The sequence below is a fragment of the Cryptomeria japonica genome, chromosome 10 (assembly GCF_030272615.1).
Source record: "Cryptomeria japonica chromosome 10, Sugi_1.0, whole genome shotgun sequence".
Taxonomy (NCBI): domain Eukaryota; kingdom Viridiplantae; phylum Streptophyta; class Pinopsida; order Cupressales; family Cupressaceae; genus Cryptomeria; species Cryptomeria japonica.
The window spans coordinates 620,359,964-620,385,751 of record NC_081414.1 but is presented as its reverse complement, the minus strand read 5'-3'; the positions used below and the strand labels follow the sequence as shown (position 1 = coordinate 620,385,751).

Below are 25,788 nucleotides of genomic sequence, written 5' to 3'. Positions count from 1 at the left end.
TTGGCAGTGGCTTGGTGAAAATATCTGCTATTTGTTCCTTTGAACTAACATACTCCAACACCACTTTCTTCTCTTGAACTTATTCTCTAAGATAATGATATTTGATAGTGATGTGCTTTGTCTTAGAGTGCATAATAGGATTCTTTGAAATGTTAATGGCACTAGTATTATCACAAAATATAGTTACTGGTTCGGGTAACTTTCTCATTTATGCCTTCCAACAGTTGTTTGATCCATGCTATATTGGTACAATTCAATGCTACCATAACATATTCAGCTTTTGCTGTTGACTGTGAAATACATCCTTGTTTCTTGCTAAGCCAACTCACTAGTCTTTCTCCTAAAAAGAAAACTCCACCACTTGTGCTTTTCCTGTCATCTATGTTGCCTGTCCAATTAGAATCAGTATAAACCTTTAAATCAAAGTCATTTCTTTTCTGATATACTAAGCCATAATCCTCAGTGCCTTTCAAGTATCTAAAAATTCTCTTGATTGCTATCATGTGAGTTTCCTTAGGATCTGTAGAAAATCTTGCAACTATACCTACTACATGTGCTATATCTGGCCTGCTCTTAACAACATATTGCAACTTTCCAATCATAGATCGATAAAGTGTCTCATCAATAGATGTCGATTCATCATTCTTTGATAGTTTACAGTTGGTAGTCATAAAAGTACTTACTGGTTTTGAATCCTCCATTCCAAAAAATTTCAAGAATTCCTTTATGTACTTGGATTGAGTAATGAAAATCTCATCTTTCATTTGCAGTATCTGTAGACCTATAAAATACTTTATCTCACCAATTAATGACATCTCAAATTCCTTGCTCATTTCATTTCCAAAGTTATTGCATAAAGAGTCATTTCCACAAAAGATAATATCATCAACAAATATGGTTGATATCGGTATTCCATTTTCATCATTCTTTATGTACATATTGTTGTTTTCACTTGTCCTTATAAAACCAATCTTGATTAAATAAGAGTGCAATCTTTCATACCATGCTCTAGGTGCTTGTTTCAGACCATACAAAGCTTTGTTCAGCTTACATACCTGATCTTTATTCTCTCCTTCAACAAATCCTTCAGGTTGTTCAATAAAAACTTCTTCTAATATGCCATTCAGAAATGTCGATTTGACATCCATTTGATATACTTTGAAATTCTTGTAAGCAACATATGCCAACAATGTTCTTACACCTTCAAGTCTTGCCATAGGTGAAAAAGTTTCACCATAATCAATTCCCTCTTCTTGAGCATAACCTTTGCAAACTAGTCTTGCTTTATTTCGAATGACCTCACCTTTTTCATTCAACTTGTTTCTGAAAATCCACTTTGTACCAATTACATTTTTGTCCTTCGGTCTTGGGACCAATGTCCATGTGTCATTCTTCTTGATTTGATCAATCTCTTCTGTCATAGAATTTATCCAATCTTCACTATTAAATGCCTCTTTCACTATCCTTGGTTCAAATTTAGATATCAAACATGTGTTCTGTCTCAGTTTGTTCCTTGTCATCATTGGATCATCCTTATCTCCTATAATTTGACTTGATGCATGATGTCTTCTGACATACTTGGCTAATATAAGCTCGGTAGGTTCTATATGATCTTCTTCATCACTCGGTAACTGGATATTCTCTTCATTTCCTTCAGCAGTTTTCTTGGTAAGATTTCTCGATTGAACATATATAAATCCTTCATAATCTTCTGGTTCTTTGGAGTTTCCTTCATCATTTCTTTCTGCAAATTCATCAATTTTCACATTTGCACTTTCTACTATTTTGTTAGACGATTTGATCAGACATTTAAATGCTTTGCTTCTAGAAGAATAACCAAGAAATGTTCCTTCTTCACTTTTCTGATCAAACTTACCATTTCTGTCATCTTTGTGAACATAACATCTACTTCCAAAGATTTTATAATAACTTACATTAGGTTTCTTGTCATACTAGATTTCATATGGTGTCTTCAAGGTTCCTTTCTTCAGTTGTACTTGGTTCAGGGTGTAAACTGCAGTGCTGATTGCTTCTCTCCAAAATGTTTGAGGTGCCTTCTTTTCTATCATCAAGGTTCTTGCACAATCCACAATTGATTTGTCTCTTCTCTCCGCTATCCCATTTTGCTGGGGTGTTCTTGGTGCAGATACTTGCCTCTTTATACCATGATCATTGCAGTATAAATTAAATTCATCAGAAGTGAACTCACCTCCTCTATTAGATCTAAGACATTTTAGTTGTCTTCCTGTTTTATTTTCAACTCTTTCCTTGTACCATTTGAACATTTGAAAAGCTTCTGATTTTTCTTTTAAAAACATTACTGACATCATTCTTGAGCAATCATCCACAAATAATATGAAATACTTATCACCATAATAACTCTGAACTTTCATAGGACCACAAAGATCGGTATGCACAAGATCTAAAATTCCCTTAGAAGTGTAGGACTTACTTGTAAAGCTTGATCTTGTCATCTTACCCATCTGGCATCCTCGACATATAGCATTCTCAGGTTTCTCAAAACTTGGTAGACCTCTTACGCGGTGCTTCTTACTTATTTTGATCAAATTATCAAAATTTACATGACAAAACCTTTTATGCCATAACCAGGTATCATCTATATTTGCATATAGACACTTATTCTGAGTTGAGTCAAGGTGAAATGTGTTACCTTTTGTTTGTGTCCCGGTAGCTGCTAACTTTCCATGCTTGTCATGAACTTTGACAATTCCTTTCTGAAACTCTATTCGGTATCTTGTATTGTTTAGCTGTGCTACACTCAACAAATTGTATTTCAAACCTTCAACCCAATAAACATCATTACATTTAGCATTGTCAAGAAGTGTTATAGATCCTTTACCTCTCACTAGACATGGTGCATCATTACCAAATCTTACATAACCTCCATCATAATCTTCTAACATAACAAACTTGCGTTTATCACCTATCATGTGATGTGAGCATCCACTATCTATGATCCAAGAATCATTAGTATTTATGTGAGATATTAAAGCTTTTTCTTCGTACCTTTCTTCATCTAATCCATCTTTTATAGACACATAAACAACTTCCTCTGTATTAGTTTCATCTAATTTATCATCATTAGATTCCTCATCAGCAATTAGACATGTCTTTTTATCTCTTCTTCTGAAGTCTCGGTGTCCTCTGTAATGATTATCTTTCTATCTGTCATCTCGGTAATCTCTCTTTTCAGTGGATTCTTTGTCAGGACAATTAGAAGCCATATGTCCTATTCTATCATAGTTAAAACATTTCAAAGGCAACTTTCCTTTGTACTTACCTTTTCCTTTCGGTAGCCTTCTGGCTAATAGTGCTTCAAACTCTTCTTGCTTTCTGATTTCTTCATAAAGTTTGTGTACCTCCTCCATGTTTTTGCAAAATCTTTCACTTTCTCCACTATGATTCCCTTTAGAGCACTTATACTTTCTATCATTGCAATCATCAAATTCATCAAGATGAAAACAACTAAATGCAGACTCAATTTTATTTACCGAAGACCCACTATTATCAAAGTTACTTAACTCAAATGCATGTAGCTTACCAATAGTAGTATCCAAAGAAACTGGCATATTGGGTACAGACCTCAATTCATTGATTGCAGAGACTTGGATTGCATAAGCTAGTAGAAGGGTTCTTAACAACTTACTTGTTATATCCTTTTCTTCAATAGTTCCACTTACTCCTTTGATTTGATTGATAATTTCTTTTAGTCTTGTACTGTACTGAGTTATGTTCTCATCTTCATTCATTCTCATAGATTCAAGTTGTCCTCTTAGACTATCCACTTTTTCTCTTTGAACATGTTCATCACCACCATACATAGATATGAGCTTGTCCCACATTGCTTTTGCATCATTGCAACCTTCTAGATCATTAAACTCTAAGTCGGTCAATGTAGATGTTATTTCAATCATTGCTTGAATATGTTCTTGCTTTGCCTTTATCTCTTCCATTGTCAATGGATAGGTGCTAGGTGTAATGAAATCATTCTCCAGATAATATACAACATATTCTCCAATTCCTAATAGGTGCAGCTTCATCCTTTTCTACCATGTAGAGAAACTTGACTTGTTCAACTTCAGTGCATCCCTCTTATACATCTTTGCTTCAAGTACCTTTAAAATTTTCTTCCGGAGTCCAAAGCTCTGATACCAATTGATAGTTCTAATACTAATTGTTAAGTACAAATGCCAAGCTAACAAGATGAGAGAGGGGGATTTAATCATACAAACTTAAACTTCCATGAAATCAACAGATTCAACCTCGGTGGCTTTAACAGATATATGTAACCAAAACTGTAAAACATGCAAACTCATAAATAGATAACATCACAACACATTCAACACCATATTTAACGTGGAAACCCAAATAGGGAAAAACCATTGTGGGATTTCAGACCCACTAAGAAATATACTCTTCTAGAGTATGCTTGGTTAAAAGCAAATCCTGTTAAAGATTGCAAACACATTGCTAGATGTGACCCGGTTAAGGGATTTCCCTCAAATCTGTTAGGATCTCCACCTTGTTAGAAGTGACCTTATTAAAGGGTTTCAAACACTCAATCAAAATTTCACCTTGCTAGAGGATTTACAAATAAGACTGTTAAGTCTACTCAGTTAAGAGATTTTCTGTCACTTACAAATAAATAACAGTAATGAGTATGTTTGCAACTTTGCATCTAAAATGCTAAAGTAGATTCTTATTTGTTCAATACAATCTAGTCATAAGACTTATCTTGTCCCTCTGCTGGGCTCCTTACTCTGTTATTCAAACAGGTCTTCAAGCTTCTATGCTCGGTAATCACTATGTAGCATCCCTATGCTTACATTTGCCCGCATACATTGTTTATCAACAGTACCTTATTTATAAACAATTTGCTAACCGCTTAATCTCCTTGATCACATTTCCCATGATCAATCTTAGCCATCAGATCTTCAAACTTGACTAGGTTCAATGTATCCTTCGATCAAAAAATGTTTTACCTTGCCTTGGAACTTGCATACATTTCTTGGAACTTGTGCTAGGGTATTGCGGTTGAATCTGAGCTGTAGATCTTCTTGTCGATCTTCCATTGCCATAGATTCTTAACAAACTTTATACACATTTTATCAATCATTTAATCATAACCAGCTCATCAGCTTCCATCATTAAATAATGCATGTATACATCCAATGTATTCTGTTATTACTCAGTTGCAACTTGGTAAATACTAAACTTCACTCAGTAGACATTCCGCCTTCATTAACCAATAGCGATAACCTTAGGGTTTACTGACTAGGCTCCTTGCTCGGTAACATAGTATAGTATTAACCTTACAAACAATAGCATATGTAGGATATCAAAACAATCTAAACAACATGATCTCATCATTGTCTAACTCGGTAATAGTTGCCCATTGAATAACTTATTCCTCCCCTTATTCATCACATTCTTTCTGTGTCTTTTACGGACATCTTAATTCTCTTCAAAACATACTTCTTAAGATATGGCAACATCATATTAAATCAGAAAATCAATTTCTTGACATTAATGGTGAAGATAGTAAACATCCTTAATCAGTTATATCCATAATTATCAACAACCTTCTCAATATCCTAATTGAAATGCCAACAATCTCTTATTGTCTGTTATAATGCCAACAATCTTTTATTGTCTGTTATAATGCCAACATGATAGACATCAAATCAGGAGTGGGCTCAGATTGAGAGAGGAGCACAACCTTGGAGGTGAAGGGAGGATCCTTTGATGGAATCTCCTCGAATGAGACATCCATGTCTACTAAACTCCTGTGAGAAGTTAAATTCATCACCCCGACCTTACCCCCTCCCAAACTCAGCTCACTACTCACACCAACTCTATCCTTAGGGTTATGAACACTAGGGAAATCACCACTAGAGTTTAGGCTTGAAAATTTCATTTCCGGGGGGACCTCAAGACCATCATCTTCCATAGGAGATGATAGGTTGTTGTCCAGATTAGTCTTATTAGTTAACACACTAGGACCATTTGCCCTAATTTTTTCCAATGCTAGTTGTTGTGCATTTTTCCTCCTTCTTTTCTTAGAGTTTTTCCCTACAATCTAAAATTCCTCCTGTGGATTCTCATTTATCTTCTTTAAAGCATTTGAGATTGCAGAATGGGGGGTGAGGGGAACACCAGAGCTACTAGAATTGAACACTTTTCCATCTTCCAGAGGTTTAGAATTTTCCCCTTTTAATAGGTTATTGATTTTTTTACTAATACCTTTGAGCTTATCCATATTCGGGATCATTTCATTAATAGGTAACGGGTTGTTGGAATGATTGTGAGGTCTATCCGAGCCCTTCTAGTTTTATTAATAATTGGGCAATTCCTACGGATATGCCCTTCTTTCCTGCATAAAAAGAGCACATTCACCCCACCAAGGATTTCAATAGGGAAAACCACGACTTCTTTCTCAAGATTAATATTAACCAATTTGGGGAAATCACACCTAGGATTAAGAGATATCAAAACCCTAGCATCTAAATGAGGAATGAGTGAGGATGAGTTATCAACCCAAATAGCTTTTCCTATCAGTTCCAGGATTTGGGGTATGAATTTCCACAAGAGCGAAGGCACTTCTCGGATTAGAACCCATCTGGGGCATGCGAGTGCAAGAATTTCTTCATTAACCGCTTTAGGTGTCCATTCTAGGGCATGAAATGTGCATTTTCCAATAGACCAGTATTGTTTATTAAGAACTTCTTTCTGCATTTTATGATCTTTAAAAACAATAACAAACAATCATTTTTGAATGAGTCTACAGAACAATACTAAATAACGTAATTTAGTATTCCAAACATTCCTAATCCAATCATCAATGAATTTACGAGTAGGGCATTATCCACATCCACAGTAGCAAAGAAAATAGCAATATCCCTAAGCCTATCCTTTTTCAAATTGATTTCATTACACATTAGTTCATTAGGAAAGATGGAGATAGATTCCCAGGCTGAGTGAGGGTCCTTACCTTCTCCACAAGGGCTGCCATTAGAGTTTGAGACAAACCTCGTGCCTTTGCTAATAGAGGAAGAAGATGAATTAACCGCATCCTTGAATGATTTAGGTTTAAGTGAGGCATTATTGTTAAGTTTTGCATCACCTCCGGAGGAGTTCTCCATTAAATTGCATTAATCGCCCACACAAGGGAAGGCAAAGAGAACTGACGGCGAAGAGGAAGCCCTGCACACAATACAATAACTGATCTTACCTATGTGGGAGGCCTGCATGCACCCCTACGTCAGCATCTGCTGCTCTGCATCCGAGGTCCAAACCCTAGGTCTAGGCCAAGTTGCAGAGCATCGATCAATTCTCACACTCAATTCAATATTCTTCATTAAATTTGATTTAGTTAATGTACATGCATTTAATAATTTATTTCTAATTAAGTTCTGATTAATTTTTTGTGTGTGTGCATGTAGGTACATCTTGTAACCAGGCTTTTAATTGTGGAGATCTAATTTAAAATCTCTAGATCACTTTTGAAACTATGGAGATCTAATTTATCTAGATCGCTTTTGAAACTGCTTTTAATGTCTTAGATTGTATCAAACTTATATAATACTTTAGATTTCAGAATATTGAGTTAGACTTCAATATATAGATTTAAGACGTGTGGATCTTGAAACTTTTAAATTTGAGATGTGGATGAAGCTAAATTATTATATATTCAAGGGATGCACCTGGATTAAACTTTTTTATATAAGCTTTTAGTATGTATATATGTGTGCATGTACATGGTTATTTTAGAAATTATCAATTGCTTTGAATTAAATTTTTAATGTATACAATGTGTGTGTACACATGTTATTTTGAAAAATATCAAAATTGCAAGTGTTTTATTTTTAATGTATATATATGTACATGTGTACAAGTGTGCTATTTTTATAAATATCAATTGCTCATGTGTATATGTGTTCAATTGCACTTGCTTCATTTATTTTTAATGTATTTATTTGTTTTTTGTATCATGTACGTACACATACACATGTATATAGATTTAGATTAAAAATAAATGAAATTTACATAGCTCCAGATGATTATAAATAAATAAATATATGTATAAATATAATATCCATGAAACACATGTATGTATGTGTACTAGAAGTGAACACTTGAACATAAAACAGATACACACACACACACACACACACACATATATGCATACATACATACATATATAGATACATACATATATATATATACATACATACATACATACATATATATATACATACATACATACATACATACATATATATATATATACATACATGTATATATATACATATACATACATGTATATATATACATATACATACATGTATATATATATATATATATGTATATATATATATATATACACACATATATATATATGTATATATATATATATATATATACATATATATATATATGTATATATATATATATGTATATATATATATATATATATGTATATGTATGTATATGTATATATATACATGTATGTATATATATATATGCATGTATGTATGTATGTATATATATATATGTATGTATGTATGTATGTATGTATATATATATATATATGTATATATGTATGTATGTATATATATATATATGTATGTATGTATGTATGTATATATATATATATATGTACGTATGTATGTATATATATATGTATATATATATATATATGTATGTATGTATGTATGTATATATATATATATATATGTATGTATGTATGTATGTATATATATATGCATGTATGTATGTATGTATATATATATATGTATGTATGTATGTATATATACATGTATGTATATATATATATATATCACATGTACACGTGCATATATGTATATCAAGTCTAGATGTGTGATGTTCAACAAGTCCACATGTGGTCAACATGAAATATAATCAAAGTATACACGAAAATAAACAAGTCCATGTGTACACATGTACATCAAGTCCATGCTCAAAATGAAATATATAATCAAAGTGCACAAAATAAACAAGTCCCATGGGATGAAATGATCAAATGTTAATAAACTTCATGAAACATGTAACAAATCTAGCCCCTAAAATGAAGACGACTGTAAGCCCTAAATCATTCTAGATTCCTCTTCAAGCCACATGGACGAAGAGGAGAAGATCCACTCTGCAAGACAAAAATGTTTAAGTTTGTGAGAGTTCTACGTAGTTCATGTTCATATATATATATATATATATATATATATATATATATATATATATATATATATATATATATATATATATATATATATATATATATATGTGTGTGTGTGTGTGTACATGAGTAGGCTCATCTCCTCTAGACTCCATTGAGGGCTATGCATCTCTAGGTGCTATAGGGGCATTCGATGGCACTGGTATCTCATGCTATATAGTACATGTACACATATATATAGATCAAGATCAATGATTTAAAATAGAAATTTAAATTAAATTTATATTTAAAATGTTCATTTTGAACTAGATATAATTTAATGTTCATACACATGTACCTGACTCAGATCATCTCCTCTATGGATTGTATTCGGGGCGACATCAACAAAAACTCCACTATCAACAAGATCTTGCAAGGTATTTAAAAAAGAGTTGCACATGTCAATTATATGCACGCATGTACATATATTATATAATATACAAATTAATTTAATTTTTAAATAAAAACTCTGAAACTTGTATGAATTTTTTTTAAATTTAAATCAACATTAGAAAACTAACAAGAGGATCAGGATGATCATATGGCCCATCTGAATGTAAACTCATCTTGATGGTCGTGTCGAGCTGTACAACAAAATTAATTAAATCTAGATATTAAATCAACTGTATGTTGTTTATTTATTTATTTAAAATATCATGTAAGTTTGATGGACAAAATTAATTAAATCTCTATATATATAAATTAAGATAGAGAGTCAACGTACTGAATCTCTCTTCTCATCCACAACAACTGATGCCAGAGGAGTTGCACTTACCATAGTGGCAGGTGGATAATCCGACGTGGAAGTTAGTGTCATAGTGGCCCCAAACATGGGCTGGAGACATGTACATGTGTAAATAGTGAAGACAAATAGATAGAGAGATCTATATAAATTATGTAAATTTAAATATATATATATATATATATATATATATAGTGCAAACTGTATGTATGTACTGGATCTCCCCATACCTATTTACCACATAAATCATGATCTATGGGATGATCATTGGCACAAAGAAAATAGACATATGAACCAGTATTATCATGATCAGTGGATGCTCCCTGTGCAGCTGAAGAGGATGGACCATGATGTGAACTCGAAGCAAGGTCTGGACCATCACAAGGCCCATAGCATAGTCGATGGCAACTCGTACAAAAATGAGGTGTTGATGTACATGGAATGGTTGTACTCATGTCAACAACATCCTCACCAGTGTCAATGTCACCATGGTCCAATAAATCAGTTGTCTGCTAACTAAGGCTACTAGTGAGTGTGGTCAATGAGTCCAATGTGGAGATAATAGAACATTGATGAACAGTCATAGGTATAACAAGCATAGGAGCCACAATGGTCTAGCGATGGGCAGGTCTATCGGGGTCAATACGTACCCCCAACCTATCCTGTGGCATGCCACCACCAACACCCTGGAATGCTCTAATATCAAAATAATTGGACTTTAAACCCAAAATAAACTCTACATATAATTTTCTCAAGAAGTATAAAGGGCACTCTAAGTTGGCATGTGGTGGGGTGTCAAATACCATCTGCCATTGATCCCAAAAATTATCAGCCATGCTCTGATGTGTACACCACCCCATGGATATGCGAGATTTGTTTGGTGGAATGGGTTCACCTGTGATGGGGTTTGAAAAATATGGAACAAGGTGAGATTTTTCTATTCTTAGGTTCAAAATATCCTTATAGGAGAGGCCATCAAAATAAAACCAACGTCTCTCCTCTCTCCATGCTCGATGTGAATCGAGCTTTGCATCTATAGACCTAACTACATCAATAATGTTTGATGCAAAATGGTGCATGTGTGGGGATATATATGGTGCTCTAAGGATCTCATTAACTTTTCCCTGTATGAAAACAACATTCTCATCAATAATGGCTCAAAATCAAGCCTTAGCAGAATCAGGAGGTGGAGGATGATGATCGGGTGGGGGTGGAGGTGGAGGAGGGGGTGGGGGTGGGGGTGGAGGTGGAGGTGGTGCACAATGGGCAGGGTCATGTAGGGGGGGTTGAGGCCCTGTTGCATTAAGCAAATCTTCTAAATCAAACACGTCCATGTGATGATGTGTATGTAATATAAGCTCTGCATATATATATATATATATATATATATATATATATATATATTTGTGTGTGTGTGTGTACACATACATTTAATTAAAAATCAAATAAAAATTTAAAATCTAACTTTTGAAACTAAAACATGAATTTAAATTACAAATAATTTTAAAACATGTACAATCTACATATATATATACATTGTAAACATATATACATATACAAGCTCTACAGATAGATAAATGATAAAAAAATTAATGTGTACATATGAAATCAAGAACATGCATGTTTTTACATATAATATGATCATGTATAAGAATTTAAAATTTAACATCTATGAAATTGTTTGTAATTAATCATCAAGTGACACACATGACTTAAGGGGATTGGCCTAAAGTTAGGACATGTGGCTTAAGGGGATCAAACTAGAAATAAGATAATTTTGGCTTAAGGGGATAGGCCTAAATAGGTCGTAATTAAATTTAGCATCTACAAATTTTGTAATTAATCATTTAAGACACACAACTTAAAGGGATTGGCCTAACTAGGACAAGTGGCTTAAGGGGATAGGCCTAATTAGGATGTATGTGGCTTAAGGGGAAGAAACTTTAAATAGGAGACACATGTGGCTTAAGGGGTATGGTCGTAATAATATACATGTTAAAAGGGTGTACATGACCTCGTAATTTCATGTACACACTCGTAATTTCATGTACGCGCATTTCCTAATTACATGTGTCTTAAGGGGACATGGTCGAAATTAAATTTAATTTGATCATAATTACTTAATAAATTGAATATATAGTTAATAGGACCTATTACATGCTATTTAATATATGGCATTTAATAATATATATAGTTAATAGTTCCTAGTATGTTAAAAGGGGAATTGTCATAATAGTACGTTAAGAGGCCCGTATGGTTGTAAATAGTTAATTTAATGTACTTAGAATAGGAATTTTAAATTTAGCATCTACAAATTATAGGATGTATGTGGCTTAAGGGGATAGGCCTAAATTATAGGATGTATGTGGCTTAAGGGGACATGCCTAAATTATAGGATGTACGTGCATTTCCTGATTACATGTGTCTTAAGGGGACATGGTCAAAATTAAATTAAATTTGATCATAATTAAGTTTAATAAATTGAATATGTAGTTAATAGGACCTATTACATGCTATTTAATATATGGCATTTAATAATATATATAGTTAATAGGTCCTAGTATGTTAAAAGGGGAATTGTCGTAATAGTATGTTAAGAGGCTCATATGGTTGTAAATAGTTAATTTAATGTACTTAGAATAGGAATTTCAAATTTAGCATCTACAAATTATAGGATGTATGTGGCTTAAGGGGACAAGCCTAAATTATAGGATGTATGTGGCTTAAGGGGATAGGCCTAAATTATAGGATGTACATGCATTTCCTAATTACATGTGTCTTAAGGGGACATGGTCAAAATTAAATATAATTTGATCATAATTAAGTTTAATAAATTGAATATATAGTTAATAGGACCTATTAAATGCTATTTAATATATGACATTTAATAATATATATAGTTAATAGATCCTAGTATGTTAAAAGGGGAATTGTAGTAATAGTATGTTAAGAGGCCCATATGGTTGTAAATAATTAATTTAATGTACTTAGAATAGGAATTTCAAATTTAGCATCTACAAATTATAAAATGTATGTGGCTTAAGGGGATAGGCCTAAATTATAGGATGTATGTGGCTTAAGGGGACAAGCCTAAATTATAGGATGTACATGCATTTCCTAATTACATGTGTCTTAAGGGGACATGGTCGAAATTTAATTTAATTTGATCATAATTAAGTTTAATAAATTGAATATATAGTTAATAGGACCTATTACATGCTATTTAACAGGCCATTATGGTTGTAATTAGTTAATTTCATGTACTTTGAATAGGAATTTCAAATTTAGCATCTACAAATTTTGTAATTAATCATTTTAAGACACATGACTTAAAGGGATTGGCCTAATTAGGATGTATGTGGCGTAATACCATCTGCCTAGATTATAGGATGTATGTGGAAAGTAAAGGAAAGAAGAACTACTTTAAATATAGGACACACATGTGGCTTAAGGGGATCATTTTAAATAAATAATTACGACTGGGATCCCCTTAAGACACGTGCATGTCCTAATTTTATATGTGTCTTAAAGGGGTCCCCTTAAGACTTGGTCAAGTAATTCTATTTAATTTGATCGTAATTACTTAATTTCATATATAGTTAATAGGACCTATTATGGTATTTAATATATGACATTTAATAATATATATAGTTAATAGGTCCTAGTATACATTAAAACGGGTATGATCGTAATAGTATGTTTTAAGAGGGGTATAGGCATAATTAGTTAATTAGTTAATTTCATGTACTTAGAATAGGAATTTTAAATTTAACATCTACAAATTTTGTAAATAATCATTTAAGACACTTGACTTAAGGGGATGGACACATGTACACAATATATGAGATCTTATATGGTCAAGTTGGGTCATAAGGGGTACATGTTGTGTACATAAATGTTAAAAAGGTGGCATGTGTGTGACGGGCCTTTAGGACCACATTGTGTTGTAAGGGGTCACGCATGTGTTCTAACACATGCGTGACCCCTTAGGACCACATATGAGCCCTTTTAACATCCTATACTTAGTGTATACAATATACCCCAGCTACTAGGATGGTAAAAGGGGTCATATGTGGTCCTAAGGGGTCACACATGTGTTCTAACACGTGTGACCCCTTAGGACCAAATTATGACCCATTAGAACACAATGTGGTCCTATTAAAGGCTCGTCACACACATGCACACATTATAACTCATGGTATAATATAGACATGGCTCAAACTAAATTATAGGACAAATATGGCTTAAAAGGGGAATGAATTTGAAAATAGGAGGTGGCTCAAGGGGATACACGCATGTGTTCTACAATGTACATGTGTGACCCCTTAGGACCACATATGACCCCTTAGGGTGAACAGTGTGATCCTATGAGGTCATATTACACATATACATGGTCATAGAAGGGGTTGAAAGCATGAGTTAGTTCACGTGTGCATGTGTGACATGCCATTCTAGGACCACATTGTGTTCTAAGGGACAATCATATATGTGATCCTAAGGGATTGAGCACGCATGTGTTAGAACACATGTGTGACCCATTAGGACCACATATGAGCGGGCTAAATTAACATCCTAGTAGTTGGGGTATAATTGTATACCCCAACTAAGTTAGGATGTTAAGATGGCTCATATGTGGTCCTAAGGGGTCATGCATGTGTTCTAACACATGTGTGATACCTTAGGATCACATATATGACTCCTTAGAACATAATGTGGTCATAAAGGCCCATCACACATGTGTTCAACCCCTTAGGACCATGTACATATATGACCCCATGGGATCATGCACAGTGTCCTAAGGGGTCATGTATGTGGTCCTAAGGGGTCACACATGTACATTAGAATGTGCATGCATGACCCCTTAGGACCACATACATGACCCCTTTGGACACTGTGGCTGATCCTCTGGGGTCATATGTGGTCATAAGGGGTTGGACGTGATGTGATCCTATGTGGTCATCAGGGGTATGTTGTATACAATTTAGATGTTTTAAATAGTTTCATTTTTGTTGTAATTTTTCGGTTTTGGTTTTCATTTTCATTTTTGTTTTGATCTTGTAAATTAAATGTTTTGGTTTTGATTTCTTTTTTGGTTTTGGTTTCGTTTCAAGGTTTTCAACATTTTTATTAAATTTATTCGTTTAAAAAAAATCCTAATCTAATCAATTCATACAAAAAATTCAAACTAAATTTAACTAATTTTTAAACTAAAAACATACTTTTCTAATGAAAAAAATAATTAGTAAGCTAAAAAACATTTTTTTCTAACAAAAAAATAAATTTAAAACTAAAAATCATTAACAAAAAAAATAATTTTTAAACTAAAAATCTAATTTTTTAACTAAAAAAATAATCTAAATATGAATTATTGAATAAAAATGGGTGTTAAGCATACCTGGAAGACTTGAAGGCGGGTTGCTGGCAATTTCTAGGAGGGCTCCACTCCTTCAATCGGGATCCTGTATGGCAAAAATCAACCCCATTTCGTTTAATTTTTTTTTTATATATTCGAAACAGGATCCCGTGTTGAAATGAAATGAGATCCCGTTTCATTTCAACATGGGATCCCATATCGTTTTCAACACGGGATCCTATTTGGTGTTCTAGGCTCGGGATTCCGGGGCTCATGAGATCCCGTTTGGTTTTAGGCTTGGGATGCCAAGAGTAAATGGGATCCCAATTCATCTCCTATTCTTTCCGCCCGATTTCCACTTTTTAAATAAGTCCAAAACTTCCTCATTAAGTGGACACAACTTCTTGCACTTACCCCATGAGTCTACTACATATATTAAAAATCTTATAAAAAATTATTATGATTTGATTGTGGTTAGGGTGGTCAGACATACACCTACTTATTATCTTTTTCTTGAAATATTAGTACTACTGCATTGAAATTTCAAATTTCCATCAAATAGATTTATTTTTTTCAAAAAACAACTAGTAGCTTAGAAACTACATTCAATTTTCTATAGAATCTATTCTTACATATTTTTAAAATAATGTTCACAACTTATTTAATTTTTATGTCAATTTGCTTAACTCTATTTTTCTATAATTTCATTGTCACTTAAGGGCTTGTTTTGGTCCACCATGATCCTATGCATACCCTCTACTAATGAGTTACTTTGTCTGTCACTGGGAGCTAGGATTAATGCTTTTGAGAATTTTTTAAATAAATCATTTTCAATATCAACAAGCTCATACATATTATCAAAATCATTAGAATCAACATTGTTAGCATGAACAACATCATCATCCATTTCTTCATCAAGATTAATAAAAATAGGATCTCTAATAGGAATAGAGCATGAACCATCATTTTTCTTAAGAATTTTTAATCTTGGTGATTTAGGTAGAACTTCCTCCCTAGGGTTAAGAGAATGCTAGACAAATGGGACCAAGTAAATATTTGGTGTCTTCAGGGAGGAAATGGTTTGAGAAGCAATTTCACAAGCCTTAGCACGTTGTCTCCATCATCATTCTCTTGCACAACAATTTCTTTTAGGTATAGCCAAGGGTTGTGAAGGTTTAGGATCAATGGATATAGGCTCTGTGTCTTCCTTTAAAGGAGGAGGAATGGGAGAAGGTCTACTAGGTTGTAAAATAGGAGATGTCGAGTTCTTTCCTTTGTAAGATGTAGGAGGTGGGATTGTGGCATATACTGGAGGAAAGGAGGTGTAGGAAGGATACCAAGTCCATCAAGAGGAGGAGGAATAGGTATAGAATCTCTAGTCTTCCTCAAAGATAAGATCATCTCATTTTTTCACCCTTGATAAGATAGAAAAAGAGCATCACTTCAAGGCTCAAGAGGCTCAAATTGTTTAGGCCAAAAGTAATCAAGGATGACATCTCCACGCCTCATCATGGTTTGGTACATGCTATGATTGATAGTTACGACAATGCCATTATGAGAGAATTTTAGACATTTATGAATAGTATAAGGGGTCACTTTCATGGAAGAGAGTTAAGGATGTCACAACTTCACATGAAATTGATCCGATGTAGGAATGATAGCAAAAGTCACATCTAAGGTACCAAGCTCAATGAGAAGTGTAGTAGAACCAATTGTAGGGAAAGAGAAACCATCATACACCTTGACCATTACATCAAATTTATCATATGTTACTTGATGCAATTGTAAACTATGGAGATATTCTTCAGTGACCACATTCACCATACACACTGGATCAATGAGTGCCCTATGTGAGAGCTTATCTTTGATATTTTTAGTGATATATATAATGGGTCAATGCATCAATAGTCTCACTAGGATCAAAGGTGATGGATAAGTCTTGAGGAGGTATTGGTTTGTCAACAAGGTTCACAATATTATAGGACTCAACACCAAGGTCATCGGGAGAGTATACAAGAGGTTCATAATCAACCACATTAGTAGAATGAGAAGGAAAAGGATTAGTAATAATTTGGAGGTTTTTCTTAGGAGGAGATACAAATTTATTTTCTTTGTCATTCACATCGGCTACAAATATGATATTGTTATCAATAAAGTCTTAAATCCTATTCCTTAAGGTATAACACTTTTCAGTATCATAACTGGGTTGACGATGATATTGGAAAAATATTTTGGAATCATGAAAAGGTGGCAAATTTTTGGAGGTATCAATTTTTCTTGATGGGAGGAAGTTTCAACACATTTTCATTTATCAATTTTGTCCTTATGTTATGCAAAGACTCAGAAAGAGGAGTAAATTATTTTTTAAAGTATTTGGATAAAGGGGCCACACTTGATGTCATGGTTGTCACTTGATTATTGAATCTTTATGTATCCCTTCTTTGGTTTAAACTTTGTAGAAGATTGTTTAGCACTCCCATTTATCTTGATGTATCCCTTGTTCAGTTTAAAATTAGAGTTTTTGTGAAATCAACCTCTAAACTTTTGTAATTCAATTAAAAATGAGATTTTTGAATGGAAATTTGAATTTTAAAATGCATAAATAATCAGATCTGGAATAATGAATCCAAATTAGGAAACCCAAAAGTTCAATTTTAGAATTATAAATTAGGGTTTGTGTGAATTTAATAGCTAAATTTATGTAATTCAATTGGAAATAAAACTTGTAAGTGTAAATTTGAATTTGAAAATGTATGAACAATTAGATCTGAAAACATAAATTAGAAATTAATGTGTGAGATGTCAGGTTCACTAAAATGTGATGGGGTGAAAATTAGGGTTTCACCATCACATGTGATAAAACCACTAATTTTGTTTAATTACCATCACATTAGGGAGAGATAGGAATTTGATAGATCTAAGCCTAATAGACCAAGATTCTAATTTGGTTCTAGTCCTCCTAAATGGGGCTCTTCTTTCCCTAAAATTGAATTCTATTTTTGAATTGTAAGAGATTAGTGTGAAATAGTGAATTATGAAGAGATTATGCATAAACAATTAGCTACAGTATGGAGCCACAAACTTGGATTTGAGAAAAATAATATGATTTGAATCTGCTCATCAAAATTTGGCCTAAATTGTTGGGACTGTGGTGGTGGTCACCTTGGTCCTCCTAACTTTTTGTCATCCAAAGGGGAACCTGTTCGTCTCTAGGAATTTTGTCATTTCTCATAAACGCTTCTCTATACTTGTTCTTACACACAACAAAAAGGGGACAATTGTTGGGAATAGGGTTTTGCCTTAGGTCAAACCTCGGTTTTGGAATTAACCATGAAATAAAATTGAAATGTAAATGAAAAATTACAGTAGAATGCTTTCCTTTTAAGGGAAAGGTAGAAAATGTCTGAAGCACTAATGATATACTTTAAATGAATTTTTGTTTCTCTTCACAAGGAATTAGGGTTTCATGTAGATAGTCTTCATAAAACATAGAACATGAATGTCATCTCCAATGCTTGAATCTTGACTTCACTTCTACTCCAATGCTTGATAGAAGACTGATTGCTTGCTCACTTGAAATCGCTAGAGTGTAATTGAGGCCTTGATTTTTTGAATTAGGTTTTGAAATGAGAGGGGTAGACCTCCTTTTATACTTGTTGGTCAAAAAAATTAAAATAAATTTCTAACACAAGTTGACATGGGATCTAGGTCCCCACCCAAATTGGGTGATCGTTATGAGGCCCCAAAATGGGCCCTTTTTTAGAGGACCATTGCACCCAACACCATGGTCTTGGAAATTAGAGCTCCATAATCAAGGGGAGTTAGAAAAGATAATGAAAATTTGTGTTTGCTAATTGGTGTGAGAAGAATCAGAGCTTTAGTTAGGCCTTAGAGGACGAATGCCAAAGTGAGGCCTAAGTGAAGATAAAATTATACGTGAGTACAATTTAGGATGCTACACTTGTGAGGAAACATTTACATTCTATAAACAAAGGTTTATGATAAGCTATTATCTACATTATGCACCATCCCATAACATCCCATGGCATATGATCTACGTTTTTTATTAAGGTAAGCAAGGTTTTGAAAGGACTCATAACCTTGTACAAAGAGAATGATAGATCATGAAGTACAACAAGACGCCAAAGAACAATCAAGAGAAGCAAGAAGGAAACGACACAAGACAAAGCTTAACACAACCTCACAAACTACCAATCCCTAAATCGAAATGGTTAAAATAATTCTAAATGTTTTTAATCAACTCTAGTACCAAGATCCATCTTCCTTAACCTATGTTACCAGAAACATGAGGGGAAAGGACCATTTCGTGTTTTGACGGTTAAAACGGGTTTCTGATCGCGAAACAATCGTTTCTAAGTCGTTCGACAGTTGTAGTTAGCTGTGAAGGAGTTTGTAGCAAAAATATATACCACTTTTTGGGCTTGGCACTATCTATTGCATCCTTTTAGGCTTTTCACTTATCACTTGCACGAGTTAACCAGTAATTTTTCATGCATATATATTTAATACTTTTTTAGTACTGGTTGACATGTTGGTTTTCAACTAAGCTAAGTAGACAAACACAAGTAGATTTTTCAAATGGGACTAGCAGCAACCCTTCTTTGGTCAGTCTATGAAAATACTCTAATGTTTTAGCAGTAAATTATGCAGCCATGGACGGACAAATGCATAGTAGACCCACTAAGCAGACAATGAAAGGAGGAGAAGAAGAGTAAAGCTACATGAATGATAAATTTGTCGAAATGATCGAGATGAATGCAAATTAAATATTTGAGGTCCTTGTCTTAGGGTATTTCATGGATTTATGAACTTATTTCTATAAAGTATTTAATATTTGCTTAACATTTGTTTGAATCTTGAATTTTTTAATTTTAATTTTCTTTTATATTTTATTTTTTATAAAATAATTATTTATATTTTAATTTTAAAAAAAACTATTATTTTTCTATATATATAACACGATTATACAATTAATATTAATTTTAAATTAAATATATATGTACGTGGGTCAGCCTTAAACCACACACACTAACCAACATGTTAAGTTAAAAGAATGCTAGTCAACTCTGAGTGTTTAACACTTCTAAGCCTAGAAATGTATTCTTAATGTGACCATACACCTTAAGCAACATATTAAGCCGAGAAAATGTCAATCAACTGTAAATGTTTAATATTTTTAAGTCTAAAATTATAAACTTAATGTACCTGATTTAAACCATCCCATATATTTATAACATTTCACGTATCTTGTTTCTCATAACATAGCCCTTAACTCCTTTTATATGTCAAGGTATGTATAGCCACAAAAATAATGCTAAGAATATTGGTGCGTATGCGTATGTCCGAATAAATGCATAGTCCAAAAAGAAAATTCCCACTAGAACTTTTCTGAAAGGTTTAATAAGACAAGAAGTGGACCAGAAGGCTGTAATGAATATAGAAGTGCCACGGATTTATTTGAGAAACATCTAGAGGCGTTCTGTGCTCCATTTCCTCGTTAAAAATCGATAAAAAAGCCCATCATATTCTCTGATTCATCATATTCACATTCTGCGTCTGCTTTCTGAGAATCTCACTCTCTTTACGCGCAGGCTCGTACTCATTCCTTCTTTAATCGTCGTTGGTTTTTTTTTAAAGCTCATAATTACCGCAACTTTATCTGGTCTAATATTCTTTGAGATTGTTATACGTTTTGTTCCATTATAATGCACCTTTTCCATATTCTATTATGATGCCCACCTCGCAAGATTCTGTGTGCTCTATAAGAAATCCCATTAAACACCTCATTCGGCAATACTTTGAAGTGTAAAGAGTTGGGTTGCTTGGAATACACAGAAATGGCTGACTGTGCTGTTGTATGTTTTGCTAATCCTATAGCCATGGACTGCGAGGAAATTTATCGTGCCTGTAAAGGTATTGCTCATTCTACTGAAAGAGAGTTTTTTAGTTTCTAGGTCATTTAAGCAGGTAATCATATATATATATATATATATATATATACTAGTTTGTAGGTTGTTATATATGTATCATATGTTCGTTGAAGGTAATTGCATGTATAGTTCAGTGGTAGAGTATTTCAGTAGTAAATGAAAGGTCTCACGTCTGAGTTTTAGTAGGTCTATGAAAAAGGTTCAATATAGCAACAAAGTCGAGTCAGGTTAGGAGCTCCAAGTATCTATAGAGTGGGGTAAGGGAGGTGTTGAAAATAAGTCACACCTGAACCAAACATGTATTAGTCACAAAACAACTAATAGCTCAACAGTAGATCTCTCTTATAACAAATGGAGATGGAAGCTCCTTGGTATGAGTCCTAGTTAGTTCATGAAAAGATCAACAAAAATTATATAAAACATGTCATCTTCTTCAATAGAATATGATAATAGTTTTGTTTGTATATATTTCTTCTTAATACTGGTGTTATTTCTCTTAATTTTAATATGGTATGATTTAGCTTGGGTACAAAATTTTATCTGTTGTAGTTGAATGAAAAGGTATTAAAACATTCTTTTGCAACTTGAAAGCCCTTATTCAAAGCCAAAGTAGTCAAACAAAAGAAAAATAACTATAATTAGCCTTAAAAAGGAAGAAAAAGGATATATTTTGGAGTTATTTAGATTTGTTGAGAGGAAAAGGATTTTAGAACTATGCATTCTATTTGGGAGAGAATAAAAATAATGTTGTTACTATTAATTCAAATTAATTGGAATTGCAAGCTATGTAAAAGATTAAAAAATCATCCAACTATTTTAATAAACATTAGATGCATTGGGGTCATCATTGTACATTTGAAAAGATTGAAAGAGGATATATAGTTTCCTCAACATGTTCTCATTGGTGATGGTGGTGGAGGAGAGGTGCTTTAAATCTCAAAAGGGGTATGGGTGTGTTCATTTGTTAGTTTTACCAGTGTTTGGCTATAAGAAATATGCTGGAGATAACTATGCATCCAACATCTACATGTGCCAATATACTTTCATGAATTTGAAGAGTTGATAACCCTAATTTAATTTGTTGAAATATCACAATAACAAATAACAAATTTATTAAAATTGATTATATCTTTTAAAACTATATAATATATATAAACAACACTCTCCAAATAAAATTGAAATTAAACTACAATTCCATATATGAACTTTAACCCTTAATCTACTTATTACCTCTAAATTTTAATATTAATCTTAAATCATAATAATTCTATTCTACAATTAATAAGATAATAGATTAATACCATTTAAGTGCAATATATGTAAGCCCAATCTTTTAATCTTGTATTTGCTTGGCTGAACAGGCCTTGGAACTGATGAAGAAAAGATTGTGGAAATAGTGGGGAACAGAAATGCTGAGCAGAGGAAGGCGATAAGAGAGACCTACTATGCAATGTACAAAGAAGACCTCTGCACTCGCCTTGAAAAGGAGCTTCATGGGAAACTAGAGGTCTGTCTCTACTTACCAACGCAAACTTCATAATATAAGCTTACAGAAGCTGATGAATTGTTAGTCTACTGTTGGGAAAACTACTAATTACATTAAAGCTTACAGAAGATGAAAAATTGTTATACAGTCTTGAACTAATAATGGGTGGACCGTAAGTTTGAATACAGAAAGCAATTGGGTTGTGGATGAGAGAAGCAGCTGAAAGGGACGCCATTATAGCTGGAAAAGCCCTAGAAGGATGGAGCACAGATGACCGTGCTCTTACTGAAGTTTTCTGCACAAGATCTTCCACTGCAATCATAAAAATCCGTGAAGCATACCACAAACAATTCCAACGTTGCTTACAAGATGACGTTGCATGCAAAACCAGTGGACCCTTTCAGAAGGTGATTTGATAAGTGATTGCTATAACAATAATTTAGAGTGGGATAATAAGTTTTGTATAGTAATGTTATCAGTGGATTCCATTTCAGCTGCTTCTGGCGATGCTGAAAGCACACCGGTGCGAGAGTAATGTCATCGACATGAACCAGGCAAGGTGCGATGCTCAGCGATTGTATGAAGTAGGAGAAGGAAGCTGTGGAACTAATGAAGATACTTTCGTTCAGATTATAAGCCAGCGCAGCGTCATGCAACTTCAAGCAACCTTTAAGTGCTACAAGCAGGAATATGGTCATGAAATTATGAAGGTATGATAGAAAATCAATGCTTTTAATGGATGTTATACAAAATAAATGTTTGTAAGACCTAGGATTAAATCTTATTATAATGTTTTTAGTATGTACATTTTGGATGACATTCTTATAATAATCTATCATCATATAACAGATCTCTTGAGATTAACCATTTTTTCTTTACTAGTATTTTATTTTTTCTGTAATAGATTTTAGAATGTGATCTGAAATATCGATGCAATCCTGTCAACACAATCTTATTATCTTATTATACTGTTCATTATTACTTTTGGGTTTGATTGTGTTGGAGTTTTTGCATCAACATTTTGGACCACATTCTATGATCCATCATCAGAATAATAGTGAGCTATATCTAGAGATTAACCACTTCTTTTCCTCTAGTGTTCTATTATCCAAACAATAGATTTTGGAGTGTGATCTGAACATCGATGCAATAATGCCAACACAATCTTGTTATCTTATTTTACTGTTCATTATTATTTATTAGATTCGATTGTGTTCAAGTTATTGCATCAATCATTAGGGTAATTGAGAACTAGATCTAGAGATTAACCACTTCTTCTCCTCTAGTGTTCTATTATCCGACTATAGATTTTGGAGTGATCAGAAATGTTGATGCAAAAATGCCAACATGTTCCTATTTTCCTATTATATTGTTCATTACTATTTTTGGATTCGTTTATGCATCAACGATTTGGATTGCATTTCACGATCCATCATTAGGACAAAAAAGAGCTAGATCTAAAGATTTCCCGTACCATGTTAGAATTTTTGCATCAACGCTTCAGATCACACTCCATTGTCCATCACTAGGATAATAGAACCCTAGATGAGACGAAATGGCTAGAATAATGGAGAGCTAGATCTAAAGACTAATCATTTCCCAGAGGATTGATCGGCACCATCACCTCGCTGTGTTCCAATGGTGAGATCTCACTAGAGGAAAGAAATGATTAGAATAATAGAAAGCTAGATCTAAAGAATAATCATTTCTTTCCTCCAACTATAGATCATAAAGTATGATCTAAAGCATTGATAAAAAACACCAACCAATCCAATTGAAAAATAATAACAAACAACATTTTAGGATTATGAAGCCTATGATATCTTATATCTAAGAGGATGAATATGACAGGCACTAAAGAAGGAAACACAGAAAGAATTCGAGGAAGCAGTTCGCGTGACTATCAAGAGCATGTATGCCCCAGCTCAGTACTTTGCCAAGGTAGAATATTTTGATACCATCTTCCAACAAACATAGATTTTGCTCATTTTGAAGCCATTGTCTTCTTTTTAAATCTTTCTTCTATTATCTGATATGATTTTTGTTTATATGAAATAATATTAGGTGCTTCACAAAGCCCTGAAAGGGGTTGTTAAGGACGATAGTACAATAGCTCGTGTAATGGTGACTCGTGCAGAGGTGGACTTGAAGGAAATTGATGGTGCATTTGAGAGGAAATATAAGAAAAATATAGTGCAAGCGTTTCATGAGGAGTTGTCTGGACATTTCAAGTATTTCTGCCTTGCTCTCACTGCTCGTGCAGCCATTTCTCAACGACCTATGTTGTGCTCTTGCAATTAACTACTCTCATTACCTTATATCACTATGCTATAAAACTACCCTGTTCATCTCTATACTACTAATTAACAATATATAACATAAAGCATTATACTTTTCTCCTTCCTTCCCTTTGAATTGTCTTTCTCATTCTAACACTAATTATGTTGGACAAGGATAAAATAAAATTATGTTGGATTATATATAAAACAAATTAACACCCCAAAATTATAATATAAGGCATGTTTTCTTTTATAATACACATAGATTGGGAAAAGTTGTTATAATTATAATTAATTTTAACATTGAAGTTATTATAAAAATTTATAGATATTTGTATGTATATGTATATGTGTATGGGCATTATATACTAGTATTGATATCTTAAATAAGATTTATCAATTAGAATTATTTTATTTTACTTTAAATTATATTACTACATAAAAAAAAACATTTAAATTTAATTGTATTGAAATTATTTTTTTTCTTCTTAATACATTTTTTTATAATTTTTATGTGGTGTGGTGTTTATTTTGAAATAATTAGTACTAATGTTTTGATATGTAAATGGTTGTCAAATTTAAGCTAAAAAGTAAGAGTTTTTTTAACACACTCACACCATTATATTATATGTAGAATGTCTCTTGCCATTAATTTATATACATTTTTGTATCAATATGTTTAAATATTTCTAATTAAAAAATGTTGAAAAATATGAATTTAATT

At 33.0% G+C, this 25,788-nt stretch overlaps 1 protein-coding gene across 1 annotated transcript; it reads left to right on the top strand.

Moving 5' to 3' along the window:
- The first annotated feature begins 21,142 nt into the window (after positions 1-21,142).
- On the top strand, positions 21,143-25,188 carry LOC131029985 (annexin Gh1). The gene is made up of 6 exons (XM_057960668.2): positions 21,143-21,282; positions 22,661-22,806; positions 22,974-23,192; positions 23,280-23,495; positions 24,637-24,726; positions 24,850-25,188. The coding sequence occupies exons 1-6, from the start codon at positions 21,207-21,209 to the stop codon at positions 25,084-25,086; spliced, it is 984 nt and encodes a 327-aa protein (XP_057816651.2). The 5' UTR covers positions 21,143-21,206; the 3' UTR covers positions 25,087-25,188.
- The last annotated feature ends 600 nt before the right edge of the window (positions 25,189-25,788 follow it).